The sequence below is a fragment of the Ananas comosus genome, linkage group 20 (genome assembly GCF_001540865.1).
Source record: "Ananas comosus cultivar F153 linkage group 20, ASM154086v1, whole genome shotgun sequence".
Classification (NCBI taxonomy): domain Eukaryota; kingdom Viridiplantae; phylum Streptophyta; class Magnoliopsida; order Poales; family Bromeliaceae; genus Ananas; species Ananas comosus.
In genome coordinates this window covers 10,146,969-10,169,466 of record NC_033640.1, presented here as the reverse complement: position 1 = coordinate 10,169,466, position 22,498 = coordinate 10,146,969, and the positions used below count along the sequence as shown (strand labels likewise).

At 37.5% G+C, this 22,498-nt stretch overlaps 4 protein-coding genes across 8 annotated transcripts; 2 read left to right on the top strand and 2 right to left on the bottom strand.

The window, feature by feature from the left end:
- LOC109725655 (GPI ethanolamine phosphate transferase 1) lies at positions 1,436 to 9,189 on the top strand. Of its 2 annotated transcripts, XM_020254920.1 has the most exons (18): positions 1,436 to 1,737; positions 1,832 to 2,023; positions 2,312 to 2,467; positions 2,856 to 3,149; positions 3,742 to 3,959; positions 4,361 to 4,435; positions 4,592 to 4,658; positions 4,943 to 5,271; positions 5,671 to 5,904; positions 5,990 to 6,177; positions 6,495 to 6,636; positions 6,753 to 6,861; positions 7,036 to 7,138; positions 7,221 to 7,395; positions 7,582 to 7,680; positions 7,787 to 7,845; positions 8,294 to 8,399; positions 8,781 to 9,189. In XM_020254920.1, exons 1-18 carry the CDS (start codon positions 1,470 to 1,472, stop codon positions 8,943 to 8,945), a joined length of 2,979 nt encoding a protein of 992 aa, XP_020110509.1. In that variant the 5' UTR covers positions 1,436 to 1,469; the 3' UTR covers positions 8,946 to 9,189. The 2 variants fall into 2 exon arrangements, with proteins under 2 accessions (XP_020110509.1, XP_020110510.1); XM_020254921.1 differs by lacking the exon at positions 4,361 to 4,435.
- LOC109726005 (peroxidase 31-like) lies at positions 10,040 to 12,567 on the top strand. Its single transcript, XM_020255432.1, has 2 exons — positions 10,040 to 10,767; positions 11,750 to 12,567. Exons 1-2 carry the CDS (start codon positions 10,159 to 10,161, stop codon positions 12,206 to 12,208), a joined length of 1,068 nt encoding a protein of 355 aa, XP_020111021.1. The 5' UTR covers positions 10,040 to 10,158; the 3' UTR covers positions 12,209 to 12,567.
- Positions 13,606 to 18,218, bottom strand: LOC109725862 (protein bicaudal C homolog 1). Of its 4 annotated transcripts, XM_020255258.1 has the most exons (8): positions 18,080 to 18,218; positions 17,840 to 17,952; positions 17,281 to 17,420; positions 16,292 to 16,359; positions 15,667 to 16,217; positions 15,014 to 15,094; positions 14,454 to 14,516; positions 13,606 to 14,078 (listed from the first exon to the last, which is right to left on the bottom strand). In XM_020255258.1, exons 2-8 carry the CDS (start codon positions 17,885 to 17,887, stop codon positions 14,019 to 14,021), a joined length of 1,011 nt encoding a protein of 336 aa, XP_020110847.1. In that variant the 5' UTR covers positions 17,888 to 17,952; positions 18,080 to 18,218; the 3' UTR covers positions 13,606 to 14,018. The 4 variants fall into 4 exon arrangements, 3 of the variants coding, with proteins under 3 accessions (XP_020110847.1, XP_020110846.1, XP_020110848.1); XM_020255257.1 differs by having other exon boundaries at positions 17,840 to 18,178; XM_020255259.1 differs by having other exon boundaries at positions 15,667 to 16,208; positions 17,840 to 18,176.
- LOC109725887 (ferredoxin-thioredoxin reductase catalytic chain, chloroplastic) lies at positions 19,223 to 22,271 on the bottom strand. The gene is made up of 6 exons (XM_020255284.1): positions 22,066 to 22,271; positions 21,316 to 21,428; positions 20,573 to 20,622; positions 20,420 to 20,491; positions 19,937 to 19,997; positions 19,223 to 19,506 (listed from the first exon to the last, which is right to left on the bottom strand). The coding sequence occupies exons 1-6, from the start codon at positions 22,166 to 22,168 to the stop codon at positions 19,462 to 19,464; spliced, it is 444 nt and encodes a 147-aa protein (XP_020110873.1). The 5' UTR covers positions 22,169 to 22,271; the 3' UTR covers positions 19,223 to 19,461.

The window sequence follows — 22,498 nt, the reverse complement described above, 5'->3', positions numbered from 1 at the left end:
TTGGAACAAGAGGAATAAGAGTTATAATTTGAAATTAAAATTATATTATGTAATTAATAGTAATAAAAATATTACTTAAAAAAAACAAGAAATTAATTATTAATAATTAATTATAAATAATAATTAATAATAATAATTAATTATAAATAATAATTAATAATAATAATTAATTATAAATAATAAATTAATAATATGGATGATCTAATTAATAATAATAATAATTATTATTAATTATTAATAAATAATAATAATTATTAATTATTCTTATTAATTAATTATAAATAATAAATTAATAATAATATTGATTATCTAATTATTAATAATAATTAATATTAATATTTATTAATAAATAATAATAATAATTATTATTTAATTATAAATAATAAATTAATAATAATATCGATTATCTAATTATTAAGAATAAAAATTATTAATAATTATTAATAAATAATAATTATTATTAATGATAAATAATTAATTATAAATAATAAATTAATAATAATATCGATTATCTAATTATTAAGAACAAAAATTATTAATAATTAATAATAATAATAATAATTATTAATTATTAATAATTAATTATAAATAATAAATTAATAATAATATCGATTGCCATTAAGAATAATAATTATTAATAATTATTAATAAAAAATAATGAATATTATTAATTATTTATAATTAATTATAAATAATAAATTAATAATAATAATTATCTAATTATTAATATTTAATTATAAATAATAAATTATTTAAATTATTTAATTATTAAAGTAATAAATAATGATTTAAATATATTAATTAAATTAATTAATAATTTACTGTCATTAAAATTAAATTTAGATTTTAATTAATCTTGTTCTCATAAAGGAACAAGCTTGTTCCAGGAAACGGGTAGAACAATAGTTCCAGCCTTATACCAACTAGTTCCAGATTTCCGGAAACTACTGTTCCCGGAAACCAAACATTGCGTTTGGGAACAAAGGGGGGAACAAGGGCTTATTCCCCCCCTTGTTCCCGAACCAAACACTACCTTAAAGAATAAGTAAGAACTATTTAGTCATGTTGCTCCCTCCATTAACACCATAATTTTTGAAAAAAATTTTAAAATTTTAAGAAAGTCAAATATAGATTTTTAGAAGTAAAACAAATAAAAAAACATATTTATATCTGTATTTTATCAAAAAAAAAAAAAGCATCCCCCATTTCACCCAGACACACTCTATACCTTATATATATATATATATATATATATATATATATATAACACACTATGCAACTAAAGATTTACATTCCTATTCAAACTTTATATACCTATATTTTGTTCAATAAAATTTAATATTTAACAAACGTAAATGTANAAAAAAAAAAAGCATCCCCCATTTCACCCGGACACACTCTATACCTTATATATATATATAACCTTAAACTCAACTGCTCCGTCCCGGATCCCGCATTAAAATAAAGAAATGGCCGGAGCCGGGATCTTAGGAGGCGGCGCCGCCGCCGGGAGATCCACCGGCGCTCCGCCGCGCGGCGGCGGAGGCGGCGGAGCCCAGCTGCTGCGGTGGCGGCGGCGGCGGCGCGAGCGGTGGCTGGTGGCGCTGGGGATCGCGCTCCACGCCGTCTACATGCTCAGCATCTTCGACATCTACTTCAAGACCCCCATCGTCCACGGCACCCTCCCCGTCCCCCCTCGGTTCTCCCCGCCGGCCCGCCGCGTCGTCCTCCTCGTCGGTGAGCTCTCCCTCTCCCGCTCTCTCTAAAGAGCTCTCGATCTCGATCTCTAATGGTGGATGTGTGGATTTGGGGATCTGGGGCGTCGTCGCAGCTGATGGGCTCAGGGCGGACAAGTTCTTCGAGCCCGACGCCGAGGGGGGCTTCAGGGCGCCGTTCCTGAGGAGCGTGATGCGGGAGAAGGGCCGGTGGGGGGTGTCCCACGCGCGTCCCCCGACGGAGTCGCGGCCCGGTCACGTCGCCATCATCGCCGGGTTCTACGAGGATCCGAGCGCCGTCACCAAAGGTGTGTGTGTGTAGGGGGGAGCTCTTCATCTTGTGTTATATGTTCATGAATTTCAGCAAAAACATAGATTTAAACTGGAGTTTCGTTTTCTAGGGTTTCCGAAAGCTCTTTTTGTTTGCGAAATGCCTAGCTTTTGCTCTTAGGACTGTAGAAGCTGTTTGTTTTCAACTTGAAGCAATTTAAGACACTAAAGTATTTCATAAGCTATTGGTGATCAGAGTGTTTGCAATTTATGTATCATTATTTTAACTTTTGCTAACTCTAGAACATGTCTCATGCTGCTTGCAGGATGGAAAGCTAATCCAGTTGAGTTTGATTCAGTTTTCAATCAAAGCAGGCATACTTTCGCTTTTGGAAGTCCGGACATTGTTCCCATATTCTGCAGTAGCCTATCTCACAGCACCTGGGGTACCTATCCCCATGAATATGAAGATTTTGCGACGGGTTAGATTCCCTACTAATCTTTGACATATTATTCTGTTTTCAGAAGTTTATTCCTTTTTGTTTTTTTCCCTCATCCTTAAAAGTATAACATTTTTAGAGCAGTGATTTATTTAGTATCAATAGTATCTATGTAACTGAACAACACGCATAATCAGATTGCATAAGACCTCTATAATTGATTTGCTTGCTATTAGTATCTTGCTAGAACTGATCGTAGAACATTGACTCCAGATTATTACTTTGTATTAGGCAGATGAGATGGGATACACGTACTTAGAGATGTTTGTGGTTCGCCTTTGCTAATATCTGGTTGGATGGATAATTGTTTTGCTCTTTCCTTGTGCCTCTGTGGATACTTGTTTTTACTTGTTTAGAGACTTTACTGCAGATGCATCCTTTCTGGATCAGTGGTCATTTGATCAATTTCACGGTCTTCTGAATAGGTCACATGATGATCCTAAATTGAGGCAATTGCTCCGACAAGATAAATTGGTTATCTTTCTACATTTACTGGGTTGCGATACAAATGGCCATGCACACAGGCCTTACTCGTCCATCTATCTGAATAATGTGAAGGTGGTTGATCAAATTGCCGAAGGTGTCTATAATCTTATGGAAAACTACTTCAAGGACAACAGAACAGCTTATGTCTTCACAGCCGACCATGGAATGAGCGACAAAGGTTTGGATATTTGTCATACCTGTGGATATTCTCATACATGTCATACCTGTGGATATTCTCATACATGTCATACCTGTGGATATTCTCATACATGACTACTCTGTTCTCCTTTTTTTATTTTCCTGTTCTTCTTAAATTCAGCATTGTCTGTTGATATGGGGCTTTGTAGATATATGAGAAATTTGAATGCAGTAGCCAATCTGTTAAAATGATCTTTCCTAATAATTTGGTGGATCATTGTTCAGCCCTAACAGTGTAATTGGTTGATACATATTCCTTAGGTCAGCTAGAAATATTATTTTCCCTGACAATAATTGGATTACTGCAATTAAAATGAGAATATTAATTATCATTATAATATCAATCTTCTCAGGAGATGATGTGTGCAAAACATAATATTTACAAATTTTATATTCTGAAGTACATAATTTACTCTTTGGAAATATAAAATTCTTCAATATCATACCAGATGAGAAGTTGAATGCTGTCATCTATATATCCGTTTATTGTGCAAATTATATTGGCTCATCTTGGGTTCTGCAATACTACTCTTCCTTTGACATACTGACAAGATAATTGCCTTTACTATTAGGAAGTCATGGGGATGGACACCCTTCCAACACGGACACACCACTTGTGGCGTGGGGAGCTGGTATTAAGAGTCCCAAGTATTTGGCTCATGCTGAAGAATCTGATGATGGTTTTCGCTTTGTTGACGATCACAAGCATCATATGCCTACGCCGCAAGAGTGGGGCCTCGCTGGCATTGAAAGACTTGACGTCAATCAGGCTGATATAGCACCTCTGATGGTCATAAAACTATTTCTGACTGCATTTTGATATCTTTACTATATGATTTCTTTTAGAGATACTTACATGTATATCCTTTCATAGTTATTTATTTACCTATAAATCCCTTCAAAATCTAAATTTTCAGATATGCCCCACAAAAGTTGATTTCTTACATACATAGCCTTGTACTTAGAGAAATACCCCTGTTTAATGACAAACTGCCACGATTTGGAGTCTTGGATTACTTCCCAACTTGAGGTTATTCTTGTGAGAAACTAGGCTTTCAAGCAGCATAAATATGAAAATTTAGATTTATAGAGGTAAATATGTAAATAGATGTTTTTGCGGGGATGCAGATGTACCATTCCCTTTCTTTTGTAGATTTCTGTTTCTTCTTCTCATTTTGTTAATATTTGCAGTCTACTCTTGTTGGCTTGCCATGTCCTGTTAATTCTGTTGGAAACTTGCCATCCCAGTATCTGAAGTTGAGTAAGGTTAGGATGTTATTCAAATTGCGCATGTTATTTCATTGAATCTGTTTTGTTTGGTGGTGTTTTTCTTGAGGCAACAGAAATGACTATTCACCTATTCTAATTGGCAATATGTTAATTTTCTGCGAAATGTGCTTCTCTTTTTTTCTTTTCAAGTAGGCAGATGAAGTTGAAGCAGCTCTGGCAAATACAAAACAAATCCTTAACCAGTTCCTCCGCAAGTCGCGTATCCTGTTCAAAATTTTATATGTTAAGAATGTAAACTTTTTTGCTTCCAAAGTTTCTTTTTATATAGTAGAATAGTACTATGAATAATATAATATCCTGCAAGGCTATTCTCGTTTTTGTATGTCTGTGCATTTTCTGTGAGGTATCACTCAGCTGTATGTTGAATTATCTAAAATGTTGCCCTGAAGTACGGTTTCTTCTATGATCTTTTGATGTGATACATAAATTGATACAGAGTAATGCGAGTATACAGTACTTGTTCTTCCTTAATCAGAGGTAAAGAGCTAAAGCAATCGAGTTCACTATACTTCAAGCCCTTCAAGCCTTTGGCGAATCATTCTTCAGTTCTTGATCAAATTGAAGATCTCATGTCAGCACGGGACTATGAAACTGCCATGCGATACGTCGAAAATCTTAGGAGCCTGTCCCTGGCAGGTCTTCATTATTTTCAAACTTATGATTGGTTGATGTTAATGACAACAATTACCCTTGGATATATTGGATGGATGGTAAATGTTATTATTCATGTGCTACAGTCTTACACGATATTCCCAAGTAACCCTTTTCTGAAGAAGAATCAAGCATCCCTTCTTCAACCCATGTCAGAGAAGGTAAGTGAATGACATTATATGTGAAGAAAGAATTTTGCATAGAAGTGTTTCCTATATCATCATTATACTTAAATGCGCAGGCATAATCGTTTAAATGATGAACGGTTATCTTACTAAAGCTTTTATTTTTCTATTTGACATTAATATTCTTGATATCATTGCTTCTCAATGGAATTGTGTCATCGTGGCAGTTTTTGATGTTCCAAATTCTTTCGGGAGACATTGTTTTGCTCTTGTTTTCAGACTAGCTGGGTAGCTTAATATCTTTTTTGTTGTCTTAAAAACAGATGATAATAACTTTTAAATAATTGTTATAAAGTTAAGAAATAAGAATAATACTTTTTGGGTTTAATCAGTTATTAATAAGTTTCTTTTTGAAAATTCCTCCTTTTATCGCAGGTGTATATAGGTGGATGCTTGTTGGCGGGTTTACTCTCTCTTTTACTGGTCCTAGAGAAATCTCCACCTCTTTACCATGCTTATGTTTTAATGACTGTATTCTTGTGGACACAAATCTTCTCTAATATCCAATTTTTGGAGTCAATATGGAGAGAACTGTCTTCTAGAACATTTAGCTCTATTATAAACCTTCTGTTTATCTCCGGCGTGGCATTATTTGTTCTTGAGTTTCTGGTATGTTCCTAGTGCGGTGTTTTCCACCTGTTACCCAGACTGTTCTAATGTCGATTCCACTAATTAGTTAATGTATTTGGCACAGGTTATGAGCTTCTTTGAAAGGAAACTGTATACTTGGTGTTTTCTGATCGTGGGGTTACTTGCTGCTATTTTTATACTTTTATTCATCCCGGGAAACCCTTTCGTAGCAGTATATATATGGGCATCCTGCTGGTTTATATCCATCTTTACACTGATGCCTGCGGAAATTCCAGACAACAATAATTTAGTGTAATCTCAACTCTTTCTTTGTTTGTTTTCTGAATCGTAAAGGACTTTATTTGTTCATCAATATCACCTCCACATATTTTTCCTAGTGGTTAGCAGAAATCTGGGAAATAAAATTCCGGAAGCCTTGGAGTTGTTATGGTGATTTTGCAAATAAATGATAAACGTGAATAAAATTGATGCTACTCCGCATGTACATTTCCTTTATATGCTCATACTTTAAGAGTGATTCTATTAATCTTGTTTTCTGTTAATCAATTATGTTTTTTGAAAACTTTTCTTACAAAACATTAAGTGTCTAACCATGTTTCTACATGCAGAATATTCAGTGGCGCACTGATAATAGTGATCGGAATGGCTTCAAGATGGGTTGATTCAAAGACTGATAAAATTAAGTTTGGGCTGTATCTTTCCCTAGCAAATAAAAAAGGGCATCGGTTACTCATGCTCTTCTTCATTCAGGTACACTATGTAAACAAGGTTTTCCTTATCTTAATGTATTAATTGGGGTCCTTTAATCAAAGTATAATAATCTTGTGTAACAATCAAGATATTAAATTGCTTTGTACTCGTGTTAGGTTATCCTAGTCGGGCTATCATCTATAATGGTCTGGTTGTCCACCTCACACAGGGCTCAGAACAAGGAACTCCTCCCGATGCACCAGTTAATCAACTGGTCCATAGCTGGTGAATTCTCAACTTTGTATTTTAATCCTACTGAAAATAGCTTTCAGCTATTCTCATAAATTTGGTTATGTAACAGTGTTATTCCTAATTTGATTTGTCTCACAAGTATTGTTAACTGTTATCACTCGCAAACTTCCGACTGATGATATCATTTTCTTGCTATTTTACAAACAGGATCCTCCCTGGTTCTACCACTATTTTCTCCCCCCAGTATTCTTTCTCGTCTCACATCAATCTTTTTGGGTTTTGCCCCACCTTTCTTGCTACTCTCAATCGGGTACCCTATTAATTCATGCTGTCTATACACCATAAATTCCAGTTGCAAGGTCCCGAGCTAAAAAGGGCTGAATTGTTTGCAGTTATGAAGCTGTCTTTTACAGTGCTTTTGCTCTAGTACTTATGGGATGGATATTGGTTGAATGCGCTTACCTATATAGTTCTGGAGAGAGAGGATCCAGTTTGGGTTACAGTGAAGTTGGCAGCGCTGATGAAAGATGTTTACAGCTGTCCGACCTCCGAATTCCGCTTATATTTGTAAGCCTTTTCCGACAAATAGTAGTAGCAGAAGTAAAGACAATAGAAATTTTAAATCTCAAAGCTTAACAGGCCGAGGATATATGCGAAGAGATTGCAATGAAAAATAAAGGGTGATTGTTCACAAGAATTCTGCACACTTGTTGGATGTTATTCTTTGATACTTACGCGTACTCTATTTTGCAGATGGTTCTGTTTAATGTTGCCTTTTTCGGCACCGGTAACTTTGCCAGTATTGCAAGTTTTGAGATTTCTTCCGTGTATCGTTTCATTACAATATTCAGCGTAAGAACTGGAATCTCTGTATTTATTATTTTTGTGAACAAAATTGTAGTATATATCTTGTTTAATATTTTTATCACTTATTAATGTTTTCACCTCCTAATTGCAGCCGTTTCTAATGGCGGCGCTGCTCATTTTCAAGCTGTTCATTCCATTTATGCTTGTTATGTAAGTCCGTATCTATTTTTTTCTAACTCATTCATATATGTATGGGCTTAACTACATTTAGTGATAATTTTCGAAGATTCATCGTGATTAACCTTGTTGCTCATTTTAACCAGAAAAATAGCACTTGATGTCGTATGTAAAAATTTGTAATTAAAGAAATGGATGTGAACTTGCTTTCCTTTATGATCATTTTCTTCCTCATTTAAACATACTTGAAAAACTTGAAAAAGGATGTATCGTGTGACTAGAATTTTTTTCTAATTTCTGGCTCAGCACTTTCTGATTATTGTATTAGCCAATATAATCGTGCAAGCCCTGAATCATGTGTCAAAGTTAAATTTGAATGCCTTTCTCAACGTTATCATGATATTTTTCACTTAGATTGCATATTCTGAATATCTAACGTTTAGTGGTTTCAACATTGTCTAATTATTCCGACCTCATGCAGATGTGTTTTTAGCGCCATAACCAAGCTTGTTCGTGTTCCACGACTGGGATGCTATTTTCTTGTAATATTGCTTTCCGATGTGATGACTATTCATTTCTTTTTCCTGGTAAGCATTCTCTCTTACTTTTTATTTCACTTCCTCTTTCATCTACAGATTTACTACCACAGCGGTGTTTCAAGTCACTTCAAGACACTAAATTGTGAATGATTTTTTTTCTCTGCCTAAAAGTTGAACCTTTCTCTTAAGCCATACGGTCCGCAAACAAATTAGCCGATGTTACACGAGCATGCGTATTGATCAGCTGAACTAGCTTTCACTTAATCAGCCGATTTGTCTCGTTGTTGGGATTTTGTTTTGCTTCCGATAAAAACCCCACATAATTCGCCAGTTGCTTATTTACAAACACAAATTTCGCTGAAATGCACAAACTCCGTGTTGTTGTTGTTGTTGTTGTTGTATGTTCTCACATTAAAATTATGCCGACAGGTGCGCAATACCGGGAGTTGGATGGAAATTGGTAACAGCATCAGCCATTTTGGGATTATGAGTGCTCAGGTAGTTTTCGTATTGATGCTTTTCGCCCTCACGAATATTTACACGAAGGATATCGAAGTTTCGTCTCGGCGGCTATCCTCGCAGAAAGAATTGTAGTATTTTGTTCCTTTGATTTTTGTTATTAGAATCATAGGATGAAATTGCTTATTCGTTTTTGTTCAGGTATTTAAATAGAAAATTTTGTGATTCTATTCATGTTCTCTCTAGCATCATTTGGCTTGTATCATTAGAACTTTGGTTCTGTTTCTGATTCTTTTTTTCTTTTTTTTTTTAAACTGAAACTCTTGGATTATTTGCTTTGCGTTGTTTAAAGCATTCTTATTGTGATTCCTATGGTGAATTGAGAGGCTTCTCTTGAATTAACAAAAAATGAAAGCATTTGTAATAATTTTTTTTTTCCTTTAATATCATAAAATTGTGATGAAAATTGCTACTTAGTTCTTCAACGGCGGTTCCTACGATGATTTTATAATATTATCAAAAGAATATAAATAATATTTTTTTAAAAAAAAATTAAAATTTTTTTAAATAATATCCACTTATAGTAATAGAGACCGAGACAGCTGTTTCCAGTTATAAAGCTTTTTAGCTGGAAACGGCTCTCTTCTTATTCCGCAACTACTACACGTGTCGCTCTTCCATTCGCTCGTCGGGGTTTTGGGTGTTCCGTGCCAACTATGCGGATCCTCCTCGGATCCGAACATATTCCGTACTCGTTGGATCCCATGCGTCGTTAGATTTTTTGAGGAACTTAATAATAATTAATAAAATTAATAATTAATTACGTTGATAAGCAAATCTTCAGACAAATTTTATGGGCAGAGTCCTCAACTAACTAGTTTGGAGACTATCTAGATGGGCGCCATGTGGCCCATCCAACGGCCACCGATGGAAAGAAAATAAAAAAATACTATATTGTTAGAGAGAGAGAAAATAGTAGAGAAGGACACTCGTCGGATTGGCCACGTGGCGCCAATCTGCACCGTCTCCAAATTATTAGTTTGAGGATGATGCCCACATGATTTTTGTCCCAAATCCCACCTTCGTCCCCCGTTTATAAATTATAAAGAATGATCTTAGTTCTGCATATTCGCCACACCCGGTCCACCGCATCACCCTACACCGATTTGAATGTGTTGGTGAGTGTGGTAAATATACTCGACACTTTTGAGATCCGAGTCTATAAAAACTACTTAATTCAAAGAGAAAGAGAAGAGACAAAAAGAGAAAAGAAAAAAAAGTAACATTTTATTAAGTCACTAGCTTACTACTACTACCAGTACTACTGCAGCTGTGTACTAACTACATCATGCCGCATCCTCTCTCTGTCCCTCTCCCTCTCCCTCTCCTCATGATCCTGACCCTAACCCTAACCCTAACCCTAGGGTCGGGCTCCGGGGCCCCGAGGATGAAGGTGAGGGTGAAGCTGAGGGCGTCGTACTACCGGCGGACGTGCCCGGGGGCGGAGCGCATCGTGGCGGAGGCGGTGACGGCGAAGCAGATCGCGAACCCCAGCACGGCGGCGGGCGCCCTCCGCGTCTTCTTCCACGACTGCTTCGCCGGCGGCTGCGACGCCTCCCTCCTCATCTCCCCCGACTCCGGCCCCGGCTCCGGCTCCTCCGCCGCCGCGGAGCGCGACGCCGAGATCAACCGGTCGCTCCCGGGCGACGCCTTCGACGCGGTGGCGCGCGCGAAGGCGGCGCTGGAGCAGGCCTGCCCCGGGGCCGTGTCGTGCGCCGACGTGCTCGCCCTCGCCGCGCGCCACCTCGTCTCCATGCTCGGCGGGCCCTTCTACCCCCTCCGCCTCGGCCGCCGCGACGCCCTCTTCTCCCCCGCCCCCTCCTCCGCCCACGTCGCCCCCGACCTCCCCCGCACCAACATGACCGCCCCCCAACTCATCGCCCTCTTCGCCTCCAAGGTATATACTCCTTTTCCATTATATTTTTACAATCGTGATTCATAGACTCATCCCTTGAATGATGTGATATGACTCTGATGCTTGTCATGTCAGAGTCAGCGCTAAACCTCCTCCCCCTCCGATTTTTTACTTTGGAACGTCGTTGTCACTCAATTTTATATGTAGATAGCACTTTTGATCGTGTGATTAATATAAATATATTAAAAAAAATTTAATTTTTGGGGCTTTTTAAAGATTTTAGAGGTATAAAAAAGAGGAGGAGAAATATGATTGTTTATCTGGTAGTTTCAGTTTTTGAGAAAAGGCAAATGGTAATTTTAGGGATATCTCGAGTTTTAAATCTTCATGAGGGCCCTGAGATGGTAGTTTAAGTATTTAGAGAGACAAAAATAGTTGTTTTAGGGGGTTTCAGATTTGGCCTGCACGTTCTGAGTTTCGAGTTCGAATCATATCAGGTTCCTACTGATATATTTGATTAAGCATTTAGAGCGACAGAACAGTTATTTAATTTAGAGGTGGTATCAGAGCTGAGCTGCAGGTCCTGACCCTGACTTCATCAAATCTCATCAGGCCCCCACTAGGCTACACTGATAGGTAGTTTAAGTATGTTGAGAGACAAAACACTTGTTGTTTTAGGGTTATCTTATTCAACTTTTCACCCAGATTTAATTTAGTTATAATTTATTTAAAACTGTCGTAGAACTGGCCCGATCCAATCAGATTAATCGGGTTAAACCGATCGACCACTTCGTTATTTCAGAATAGGTTTTGTTATTATTATTATTATTATTATTTAAGGCGTGAAGAAACCGTCTATCTGACACACACTTTTAAACAGACGCAAGATATGAACTTGAATTAATTTTGTATTCGTATTCTCTCGCTTGTGATAACCATACCGGGGATAGAACATAGATGTTCGCGCCACTATTTGATTCGTATTTGATTCGTATCTGATATCTCTTTCGCCCCCTACCTGAAGGGCTTCACGGTCCAGGAAATGGTTGCCCTCGCTGGTGCCCACACCGTCGGCTTCTCCCACTGCAAGGAGTTTGCTGGCCGGATCTACAACTTTGAAAACCGCGGCCCGAATGCTTTCGACCCGGCGCTGAACCCGCGCTTTGCGCAGGGGCTGCAGAGAGCATGCGCAAGCTACTTGAAGGATCCAACCATCTCCACCTTCAACGACGTGATGACGCCAGGGAAGTTCGACAACCTGTACTTCCAGAACCTGCCGCGGGGGCTGGGGCTTCTGGCGTCGGACGCGGCGCTCTTTGTCGACACCCGAACGAGGCCGTTCGTCGAGCGGTACGCGGCGAACCAGACCGCGTTCTTCGAGGACTTTGCGCTCGCGATGGAGAAGCTCAGTGCGTACGGGGTGAAGACCGGGCGTGACGGTGAGGTCAGGCGGCGGTGCGACGCGTTCAACGACCATCCCTAACAAACTGAGATGCGCAGCGATGGTGAGATCGGATTATAATTTCAACCTAGCCGCAAACAATGGCTAATAGGATTTGAGCAGTTTTAATGAATCTTATGTGTCGATAGTAAAAGTGGCTCCATTAATATATCTTCTCCTGAGTGAATCTTTGCATGTTGTTATAATTAATTATTCCTTTCTAGTGTTTGTAAGTGGTGGTGTTCATTTTGTCTATGGGTGGTATCTTCTTGGGGAGGGATGTGGTTGAGTTGAGATGAGAAGAAATGTGGCTGTATCTTCTTGTTGTCAACACATTAAGAAATTTTATACATTTGTGTAAGAATAGGATTTTTATACTTTATTATTTATTATTATTATTATTTTTTTTTTTATCATTTTTGCTGTTGAGGGTAAATTTAATGAAACGCCAAATTGTAATTGGCCGGATGTGATATTCTTTTGAAGTTTTAGTTTTATGCTTCACAAGCAGAAATAATTGCTTCTTACAACTTTCTTTTGTTTTTTGCTTTGTTTTTCTCTGCTGCCTGGCGATCATAATAACGGCACTGGAGATGGAGAGCAAAAGTTTACTTATTTGGAATATGATGAAGGTATCCATCCAGGTAATCAATCCCCGCGCTTTTTGCAAGCATGCAAAAAAAGAGAGAAAAAAGAAAAAAAAGGAGCTTTTGCTGCATCAAAATGTTATAATGAATGTTTGAACACCTCCAATTTGGAACCTTTAATTTCCTTGCAATACAAACGTCGCCGGTGCCAAGAATATCAATGAAAAAGCTGCTAGAGCTTTCATTTTTTTTTACAAACAAAAACTCTCATTTTTTTTTTTTAAAAAAAAAAACGACCCAGTTCCAGCCCAAATGGTTAAAACAAATATGCCCTAAAATCTACTTCAACCCAAAGTCCAGCTTCGGTAGAACTTCACTTACATAACTACAAAATAAACAAAAAAAAAAAAAAAATTTCACCGAACTTTACTTTAGCCTAAAGTCTACTTCAACCCAAAGTCCAGCTTCGGTAGAACTTCACTTACATAACTACAAAATAAACAAAAAAAAAAAAAAAATTTCACCGAACTTTACTTTAGCCTAAAGTCTACTTCAACCCAAAGTCCAGTTTCAGTGAAACAAGCATGCTCCGAGTGCTCGGGGAATTCAAACTAGAGAGTTTTGAACAAAGCACTATATATACCCTTTCAGTCAGATGCATATGCGCCTACGGACCAATAGACCAGCAACTGTAAGTAGTAAATTAAGCATCATGATTATGGCATGAGAGATCTCACAGCAAATCGCCACTGATTCAACTTGAGATTGTCCCACAACAGTTCTCAAAAAATTGCAGTGAGACTTCAGCAACCACCAATAACAACAATAAAAGTTTCGCAAAAGAAGCGAAAAGAAGAAAAAGAGAGTGATAACTCGTGTACAACTACATTATATTAGGTCACAAATCAGGATTAATATACAGCTTGCTCCTGGTGCATCCATGACAGCCCTTCATCTCACCTCTTACTCGTAATCCGACAATCCATTTTTTTAAAAAATTTCTCCTAAAGAAAAAGGACGCCATTCATCAGGCGGCGGCAGAGATTATACAGTACGAGACAGGATGAGAGGTTAGTGGAGGACATTTACTAAGAAAAAAGCAGCACCAATAAAAGTTGGAAGGCGATAGAGCTCGAAAAGGCAAACATCGGAGGATATACATGGTCCCGGAATTTAACAATCTTAAAAATCGCAAGTTTAAGCAACAATCAAGTTGTGATGATCTCAAATGCGACATAACGACTACCCAAAATTCCACTATATTCTCACCGCTGCCGCTGTTTTGAATAGGATAGCATTGCGAGGAGAATTTTCTTCCGAGGGCCCTGAAAAGTGGTAGTCACGTGTTAGGAACGTGCGTGCAAAAAAGTGATGTTCATTTCCACTTAAATGATAGCGCAAAAGGCGTCAACAAGTATCAGCATATTTAAACTACAGAACTAGAGTTGAATTTTGATCCAATCTATATGAAATGCATCACATTCTTTAAAACGACCATCAGCGGTGATGATATTATCTATGACATGACAATGTAAAGATGCCTCTAGAATTTAAGGTAAGAAGTGTCACAAAATGTCGTGCCGCATTGGTGGTTTGATAGTGATTATATTTTAATCTAGAGACAAGGTGATAAAGTAATGCGATTTTATGTGTCAAATTGATAACGCAAATATGAAAACCTTGGGAGCAAGAGATATTACCATCGGTATTCCCAATTCTTTGAGGTCGCCATCTCCCATCTGCCTCAATGCGGCCATGTCCACCTGCAGAGAAAATAACCAACTCATGACAGTTAAAAAATAATAGTTATTTCTTAGGAACAATTTAAATATTACAGACCCGAGAAATTGGTCAACAACATAGTTTTTATTGGATATGTGGCTTCAAATAAGCAAGCCTCAAGCTTAAGCAAATTGATCAACAACGTCTTAATATGCTTAAGCCTAAGGAAATCCTTTGCCACACATTGGATGCACCTCGAGATCAGTGTGCCCTGTGAGCGGGAATCTTGATAAGATTCACAGGCATGCATCATAAAGTTAGTTGAGGTATACTCACCTTCAGGTGCTAGTGCATAAGTATGGTGAAGTTGGTATTACATATCAAACTTGATTTGACGATGAGTCAGAAGTAACGTGGAACAACACAGGTCCACGACAGCTATAGAAAACTAGCTATGTAAATCCATGCTAGCAATGTGTGTCCTTTATAAATACATTTACCCTAAACATATACTTGTAGGGTTGAAGAAAAACACTACCTCCTCTGCCTGAAACAGAATAGCATATTTCCCTAGTCCTATCGAGTGCAGCAGGCCAGATACAGTAAGTGGTTCTTCCGTCTGCGAGAAAACAAAAGACTAATTATATGAAAGGGAGAAATTAACTAATATCTTATTCTTAACAAAGAAAGCTACGAGTATGATGCACTAGTTCATTGCTGGAGACAGCCAGCAGTCAGCAATCACGGAGATCTGGGCTTACTATCAACAACTTTAACAGGTATTAATCACAGAAATTTTGACTCAACGTGTACCCAAACACAGTTATGACTTGGACCAGCTGTCAATATACATGCACAATAACAGTGTACTTCAACATCCAAGTGAAAGTCTATGTATTGACACCTAATAAAAAAATAAAAAGAAAAATAAATAAATGCATTCAACCGGTTAATAAGCTGAGAGTGAAAGCATTTATGCATACAACTGGAAAGTTGTCCGCCACAAGTAATGATCATATGCAAATGCTTCTGTTCAACAATAGGAGGCTACACCAAATCACTACAAAGGGAGAAAGAAATATTACAGGGTTATAGCACCGTAGTTGGTCTTTTAACAATAACACTAGTAACTGACCATGAAAAGATTCAGTCGAACATCACGAAATTGAAAACTTGGTTTTTGAGTAATACCGTGAAAGAACTTTTCTGAACGATGTTCCCAGCAGGAAGAGATGGCACAACTGGCCTTTTTGCATCAAGAGGAGCAGAAGGATTACTCATATAAGCTGCTGATCTTGAAGCACTAGGTACATCTTTTGTCAACATACTAGAAGGCCTCGAAGTGCCAAGAGATCTAAGGGTGGGCCTCATCCTCATCTCCCCATAACTCCTCGGAGGGGAAATAGCCCTGGAAGCACTTAAATGTCTATCAGGAGAACTACGCCTGAGACCGTCACTTCTCCAAGAAGTGTAGGAGGTCTTCACTGAATCTAGCTGAAGCAAATCATCCGCACTTCTTGCAGGAGGAATTCGCCTTACAACAACGCCAGACTCCCTTGATCTTGGCGCACCTTGTCGTGTATCATATCTTGATGAACTTTGAGTGTTTCGAGAAAGCCTTTCACGAAGGTCAACTCCATTAGAATTGGCTTTTCCAGCACCAGCATTTCTTCTCTGAGACAAGCTTTTCTCCATAAGTTTCAGTCTCAGATCACCTCGCGCAACGCGGCGATCTTCCCATACTTAAGGAACCGACATGAGTAACAAGAAAAGAGTGAAACAAAAAAAAAAAAATCAAGATATTTGCAATGGATACTGGATAACTGATCGTCATAATCCAAATCTCTGTTACTGAATCTTGAAGCATGGCTTTCAAGTCGTTGGCTGCAAAAAAGCTATGAACTTTCATATGAGTAACGAATTCACGAACTCGACGAACAATCACTTTTGCAGTTAGTGAAACTACTACTAACTACAGAATTTGAAAAGATATATGTAGGACAAAAATTGGGGAAAAAAAAAAAGACACGTGAGAATGTCTAATAACCAAGACTCAAGGAGCAACAATACATTATGAATAAACTCCATATGATACAAGTCAGGCAGCATCAAAAATAGAATACCCATGATAATATAATATACAGAACAACAGTACATTTTGAGTACGAGTAAGTGTGATTAACTACACACACACAAAAAATCTCTAGTCAAAGCACGTATTTATTTTCCATTAATTAAAGGGTTAAAGTAAAGAAACCAGCATTGAAAAAGTGCAATACAAATAAGTCAGCATCCATAAGCGAATAGAGTGAATGAAAGTAATGAAAGTACTTCTCTGCCGACTCCAGAGAATGAACAATAATCTTTTCCAAACCAATAAAAAAATACATTAGAATAACTTTTTCGATAAATAGAAGCATGAGCAGAGGTAGGGTATGGCAATAATGAAAAGGGAGAATTTTGATCCATTTCATGTTAGACAGGTCCTCAATTTTGAATCAGTTATTTGTTTTAGAAATTCTTATCTCAGGTGTACGCAGATCCTTATGTTCTTCTGCCTTTAACTATAAAGTAAACATATATATTGTCGAAACTTCCTTTAGCAGGTGAGCATTTGAAAGTAGAAATTCAACTAAACCTGCAATTATCAAATAAATCATCTGAATTTCCAGTACTCCTGGGGGAAGATTGTTAAGTATGACGGTTCTAAGTCCATACATCAGTGTTGAATTTAAAATAAGGCTAGTGAAGATGAGTCCAGAATTATAATTCTGGGAAACCAAAGTAGGCGACAGAAGAGAGTACCGTTTGTTCTTGTACAAACTTCCATACGAATCAGATTCATCCATGTTGCTTCCCAATCTCTCTCTGATCGACCGTTTATCTCCTGCCGATGGCATATCATCAGAATGACTAAGATCAGATAAAGGCCCCTTCTTGACAACCTGCAGTCGGCAAATAAGAAAGCGCCTAAGGCGGAGCAACAGCACAATTCTACATAAATGAAGGCCCTTTCATGGCATTTCAGAAGCCATGATGCCTCTAACCTAGAGCAAGTAATTCGCGCATGTTTTCATGCAGACCCAGAGAGAAATTATAGAAGATTAGCAACTCCACGGATTTGCTTGCCATGCCATACAATGCTCTTCTCATTATCTCCAGATTTAATAAAAAAATCTTCTATGTTACATGACAAATTAAACCTCATATTAGAAATATTTAACCATGCCTTAAAAGTTAGAGCAAACAAACGATCTCAGAACCAAAACAAACTACTGAAGAATCTCGAAGTTTCACATTTAGCAGCCTCATTAGTATTACAATTGGAGCTCAAATTCGGGGGTTAAAAAAAAAAAAAACGAACCTGACCACTCCGGCCCAACGTGATCGTCACACGGGGCCGAGACGACATCGTCCTTCTCCTCGAATCCCTCACCAGAGAGAAATCAAAGCTCCCGAATGACGAAACCCGAAACCCTAGAAATGGGAAAGAAGGGTGGCGAATCAGCTGCCTCCGCGGGGCAAAGGGATCGAACGAAACCCTAGAAGCGACAAAGAGGAGAGGGAGAGAGAAGAAGGGAGGAGACGAAGACGAGGGTTTCACCGGGAAAGGGGGCGCAGCGGAGGAGAGAGAGAGAGAGAGAGAGAAGCTTCAAAAATCGCTCCCGAGGAGAGAGAGAGAGAGAGGGAGAGAGAGAGAGAGACGTGTTGTCGCTCGTTAATCGTGCTTCGCTTATTACTTCATTTCCTTTTTTAAAAAAAAGAAAAAAATTAAGCGCACATTTTAGTGTGATTTAGTTTTAAATTGTAAAAACAACTAAATTTAATGCACACAATTTAATTTGTAATAAATTTTCATTAAAACTAGAAAATAATTTCAAATAGTACCATGAATGTTTTGCTTACTTTCCAAAAATAAAAAATAAAGATTTAAGTTTTTCGGAGATCAAATCGAAATTGTGCGAGCGAACTCATAACTAGTAAAATGCTAATGAGCTTCCAACGGTACTTCTCTGTGTAATTCAGTACGTTGAATTTTTTCTGTACAATAATTTATATTACCGTTCGTTCGACGAAAGTAGCGTGCATCTGAACTGTTAGAGTGAAAAACTGTAAAATCATTCACTGCTGATGGTAAGATTGTTTGTTTATTTAGAATGGACGGTTAGATCAGCCAGTGCGTAAAAATGTCCTGCACACTGAATTATAGAAAATTTACTCTGGAAATTCTCGGAACAAGAGAATAAGAGAACATCCGGAAAAAAGTGCTTTTTAGATAAAGCTTCAAAACTCTGGAAACGGACTTCGAGGGGCCTGAACTGGTCAATTACCTTATCAGAGAATTTCTTAGAATAAAAATCACAGATGATTCTACCTCGTCAGATATTTATTCTACCCCATCAAATAGAGATTTTTTCTTTCGACCATCTTTCGATTGTTAATACGAGATACAAGGACCAATACCAATACTATTACAACTACAAATAATACTAATAATAGTGATCAAGCGGAAGAGGTGGCTTTGATACGTTACTCGCAACAATCGGATTTACCAATATAGCTATCTACCTATCTGCATATTCCATTTTTTTATCGTAATTTCACTTGGAGCAACAGGGATCAGATCAAGTCAGAAGAATGGATTGTAAATTCAAAGAGAAGTCACAGAAGCATTGCATTTATTCCCCTTCCAAACTATTGATAAATCAACAAATTAAATCAATCACAAACGTATTATCATCAGAGATATCTCGATAAAGTAAAATTTAGTCGATCGCTTTTCCTCATTGAAGAGATAAAAAGGCTACATTAAAATGTATTATTACAACTGTTACTTTACAACTCGGGTAATTTTGCATCGGTAACTTTTACGATTGTGAAACAGGAGAGGAAGAAAGAAGTATTCAGGCCTTTTCTCTACGAGTGTAGGAGTACATAATGTTTATGGAGATGCTTCTGTGAAGATCAACAAACAATGCGACAACTTCAGAGTTTTGACGTCGCTTCTTTGATCTCTTCCAAGGTGATGGCCTGCAATAAAAAAAAGCCAAACTGGATTACCGGAATAAATTGAATGAAAAAGTTGAAAACTAATTAAAACTTTGAAACCACTAGTAAGATAACATATGCAGAAACATTCATCGAATGTTCCAATGAATACAGGGAACGGAAGTAGAATCTCGTTGATCAATTTTATCAACACTATCAAACTCTTATGCTGCCCAACAGGAGTTCAAGTGGTAGATCAATCCAAAATGAAGTGACAGGGAAGTACTCACAGATGATTATGTAATTGTCGAGAACTACGAGCCGATGATATGAAATGATTACATGTTTTCAGGTATATCAAAGCGATATGAATGAAGTGGTTATGTTGACGAATCAAGATAAGCCCTCAAAATATTTGGAACAAACCACCAAAAGCAGTATTAAATAAAAGAAATTGCCATAAGCTACATGCCTGTTCCTTTCCGGCAAAATCATTTTCAGGAGTGAGAAAAAGCATACAGTGACATTCCTTCCTGGAAAGAGAAGAAAATATTAGAAGGCGATATAAGGACAACATAATATATCAGTATAGTGATGAATTAGGAAATTTTTTTTTAAAAAAAAACTATTATAAATTTGGGAGTTTAATTCCTTACTGCTATATACACAACTAGTAACTAAAATGCAAAAAAAACAAGATCATAAAGGAAAAAAGCATTCAAGAGGTGAATAATGAAAGATTATCCTAGAAAGTGGTTCTCCTCAGTCTTCCCTCTGTATAAAAGGTTTTGAACTCAAAATTGTTAGTGTTTTCTGAAGAACAAGAACAGGTAACAACGATTTAAGAAAAGCAAATCATTAATCGAATGCATGTAGCTCCAGCCAACGCAGGGTCTTCTGGTAGAATTAGGTAATTTTCACATGAATATTTGACTAAATTCAGAGAAAATCGCACCTTTCCCTCATGGGTACACATGGACAGTTCCAAAATCCTTGCCCCACCTCAGCAGCCTTGTCATCGTAATGCCTGATATTTATAAATCATGAAGAACGAGTGTTAAGGGTAGAAATATTATTTTCGAGACCAAGGAAAGCGGAGGGTAATTACCTACAAGGACATAAAGGTGCTCCGATTGAATCTTTGTGTTCAGCAAGCCCCTGTTCAAGTTTGTTGCTGTTCTTAGATTAACGATGAAGCACAAAAATGCTGAGGCTAATTATAGTAGAGAAATCGTAATGAAAAGAGACTTCAACACCAACTCATCAAGTAACATAGATAAGTACAATCTCTTGTTATGTTGTGAGTGTTCAAAATCAAGTATGAAAAATAAATGCATTCTACAAAAAGGATGAAAAGAAGGGCCCTTAAACTCCAGAACCCGGACAGCCCATTGCAAAGTGCTCAGTTACTGCTGGAGATTCAGCAACTCGTGGCAGCATAAACCTTTTTCTTCATTAGTCATTAGCACGATATACAGTTAATAAATTATTACACGAAACTACAACATTCACTCTGCCAGCAAAAGATATCACAACATCAAACAGTATTGTCAAAATTTTCCCTTCGCTAAGAACCACGGAGAATATCAACATCAAAAATACGTAAAGAATCACATTTCGGTCTTCCGCGAAACTCTTAAACTACTTTTACAAGAATACTACTTACCAGACAATCATCACTCAATTACATACCTAACTAGCAAACATTCAAAATGCTAGAAAAAACGTATCACAGATATGATCCAGAACAGAGAGCTACATATGCATAATGGGAATGAATCGAACAAAATTAAATGAAAACATCAGCATATATTCTTTCAGACGAATTAATCGAAGAATTGTGACATTTACCTTTATAACAACAGCAGTGACTCCTTTATCCATACAAAAGTAGGTACCCGACTTACGGGCATACTGCTCCGAGAACTTCCTCATTATCTCAACTGACTTATCAGAAGGCTCCACTGCAACATCGCAGATATTAAAAACATCTTATAATCTCTCAAGCGTAGATGAACATTCATTACTTTAAAAGACTAATCTCCATTCACTACTTAGCCCTAGCTTGATTAATTTACTACTGAACACTCTTGTCCAATCGATCGCAACTCACAAATTACAACCAAGGGCCTGTTCTGGCCCTGCTGTAAGGTGCAGCGTTGTTTAACAAAGTATTTTTCTAAGAAGTGGGACTAGGAGAACTGCTTTTTCGCGTCAAAATCACTTTTTTTTTTTTTTTTTGATCCTGCTACAGCAAAAGCTAGATTTTTCTGGGTGTAAATGCGCTAATAACGGTAACTACAGCTCAAAACAGAAGCACAAACAGCAATAGGGCCAAATAGACCCCAAATTGTTTACTACTCTTCAATCTTCCCATTCATTCTTATGCTAAACAATGGATTTAAATCAAATTAGATCGCGAATTCAATTCATAATTTCGTTCAGCTGAATAAGTACCAAATATCAAACCCTATTCGTCTCCATTGGTTCACAAACACAAATCTAACAACAAAAATCAATCCGAAAAGCATAAATTTGCAACAAAAACACAATTAATCGAATCAGAGATCGATTCAAGGGGGGAAAACCCCGGTCCCAAACCTTGCGCTCGGATTCGGAGGCGACGCGAACGGGATCGGGAGGGGGCGAGGGCGAGCGCGGGGCTCGGGAACGCGGCGCCGAGGAGGAGGGTTTGGGAACTCATCGCCGAGTTTTCGCAATCTGTCGTCGCCGATTCTCTCTCGCGGCCGCGTAGATTTTTTCTTTTTTCTTTTTTTTTCCTTATTTTTTTTTCCTTTGGAGTTTTTATTTTTAATTACTTTATTTATGTTAAAAAAAATTTGCATGATATTTTTTATTTTTTTAATCTCTGGTGCTCGCCACTCATTTGGGCAAATGAGATAACCTGAAAAATGTGGCCACGAGAAAAGCATCGTTTTTTTTAAAAAAATTTCAATCTTTTATAAATGTATTTTCACTGTAATGATGTTTCATGTTTGTGGAGCACTTTTCGTTTTTTTTTCTTTTTTGAAAA

What these genes read in the sequence shown, in the direction of transcription:
- LOC109725655 (XM_020254920.1), top strand. Translation starts at nt 1,470, where the DNA reads ATGGCCGGAGCCGGGATCTTAGGAGGCGGCGCCGCCGCCGGGAGATCC. An exon ending in CCAGACAACAATAATTTAGT is followed by an intron (nt 6,178 to 6,494) that starts GTAATCTCAACT and finishes TTCTACATGCAG; the next exon opens with AATATTCAGTGGCGCACTGA. An exon ending in ATTCCATTTATGCTTGTTAT is followed by an intron (nt 7,846 to 8,293) that starts GTAAGTCCGTAT and finishes GACCTCATGCAG; the next exon opens with ATGTGTTTTTAGCGCCATAA.
- LOC109726005 (XM_020255432.1), top strand. Translation starts at nt 10,159, where the DNA reads ATGCCGCATCCTCTCTCTGTCCCTCTCCCTCTCCCTCTCCTCATGATC. An exon ending in TCGCCCTCTTCGCCTCCAAG is followed by an intron (nt 10,768 to 11,749) that starts GTATATACTCCT and finishes CCCTACCTGAAG; the next exon opens with GGCTTCACGGTCCAGGAAAT.
- LOC109725862 (XM_020255258.1), bottom strand. Translation starts at nt 17,887, where the DNA reads ATGTCGTCTCGGCCCCGTGTGACGATCACGTTGGGCCGGAGTGGTCAG. An exon ending in TTCAGAAAAGTTCTTTCACG is followed by an intron (nt 15,095 to 15,666) that starts GTATTACTCAAA and finishes GTTTTCTCGCAG; the next exon opens with ACGGAAGAACCACTTACTGT. An exon ending in AAGAATTGGGAATACCGATG is followed by an intron (nt 14,079 to 14,453) that starts GTAATATCTCTT and finishes ACCACTTTTCAG; the next exon opens with GGCCCTCGGAAGAAAATTCT.
- LOC109725887 (XM_020255284.1), bottom strand. Translation starts at nt 22,168, where the DNA reads ATGAGTTCCCAAACCCTCCTCCTCGGCGCCGCGTTCCCGAGCCCCGCG. An exon ending in CCTCCGAATCCGAGCGCAAG is followed by an intron (nt 21,429 to 22,065) that starts GTTTGGGACCGG and finishes GCGATGTTGCAG; the next exon opens with TGGAGCCTTCTGATAAGTCA. An exon ending in TCACTGCTGTTGTTATAAAG is followed by an intron (nt 20,623 to 21,315) that starts GTAAATGTCACA and finishes AAACTTGAACAG; the next exon opens with GGGCTTGCTGAACACAAAGA.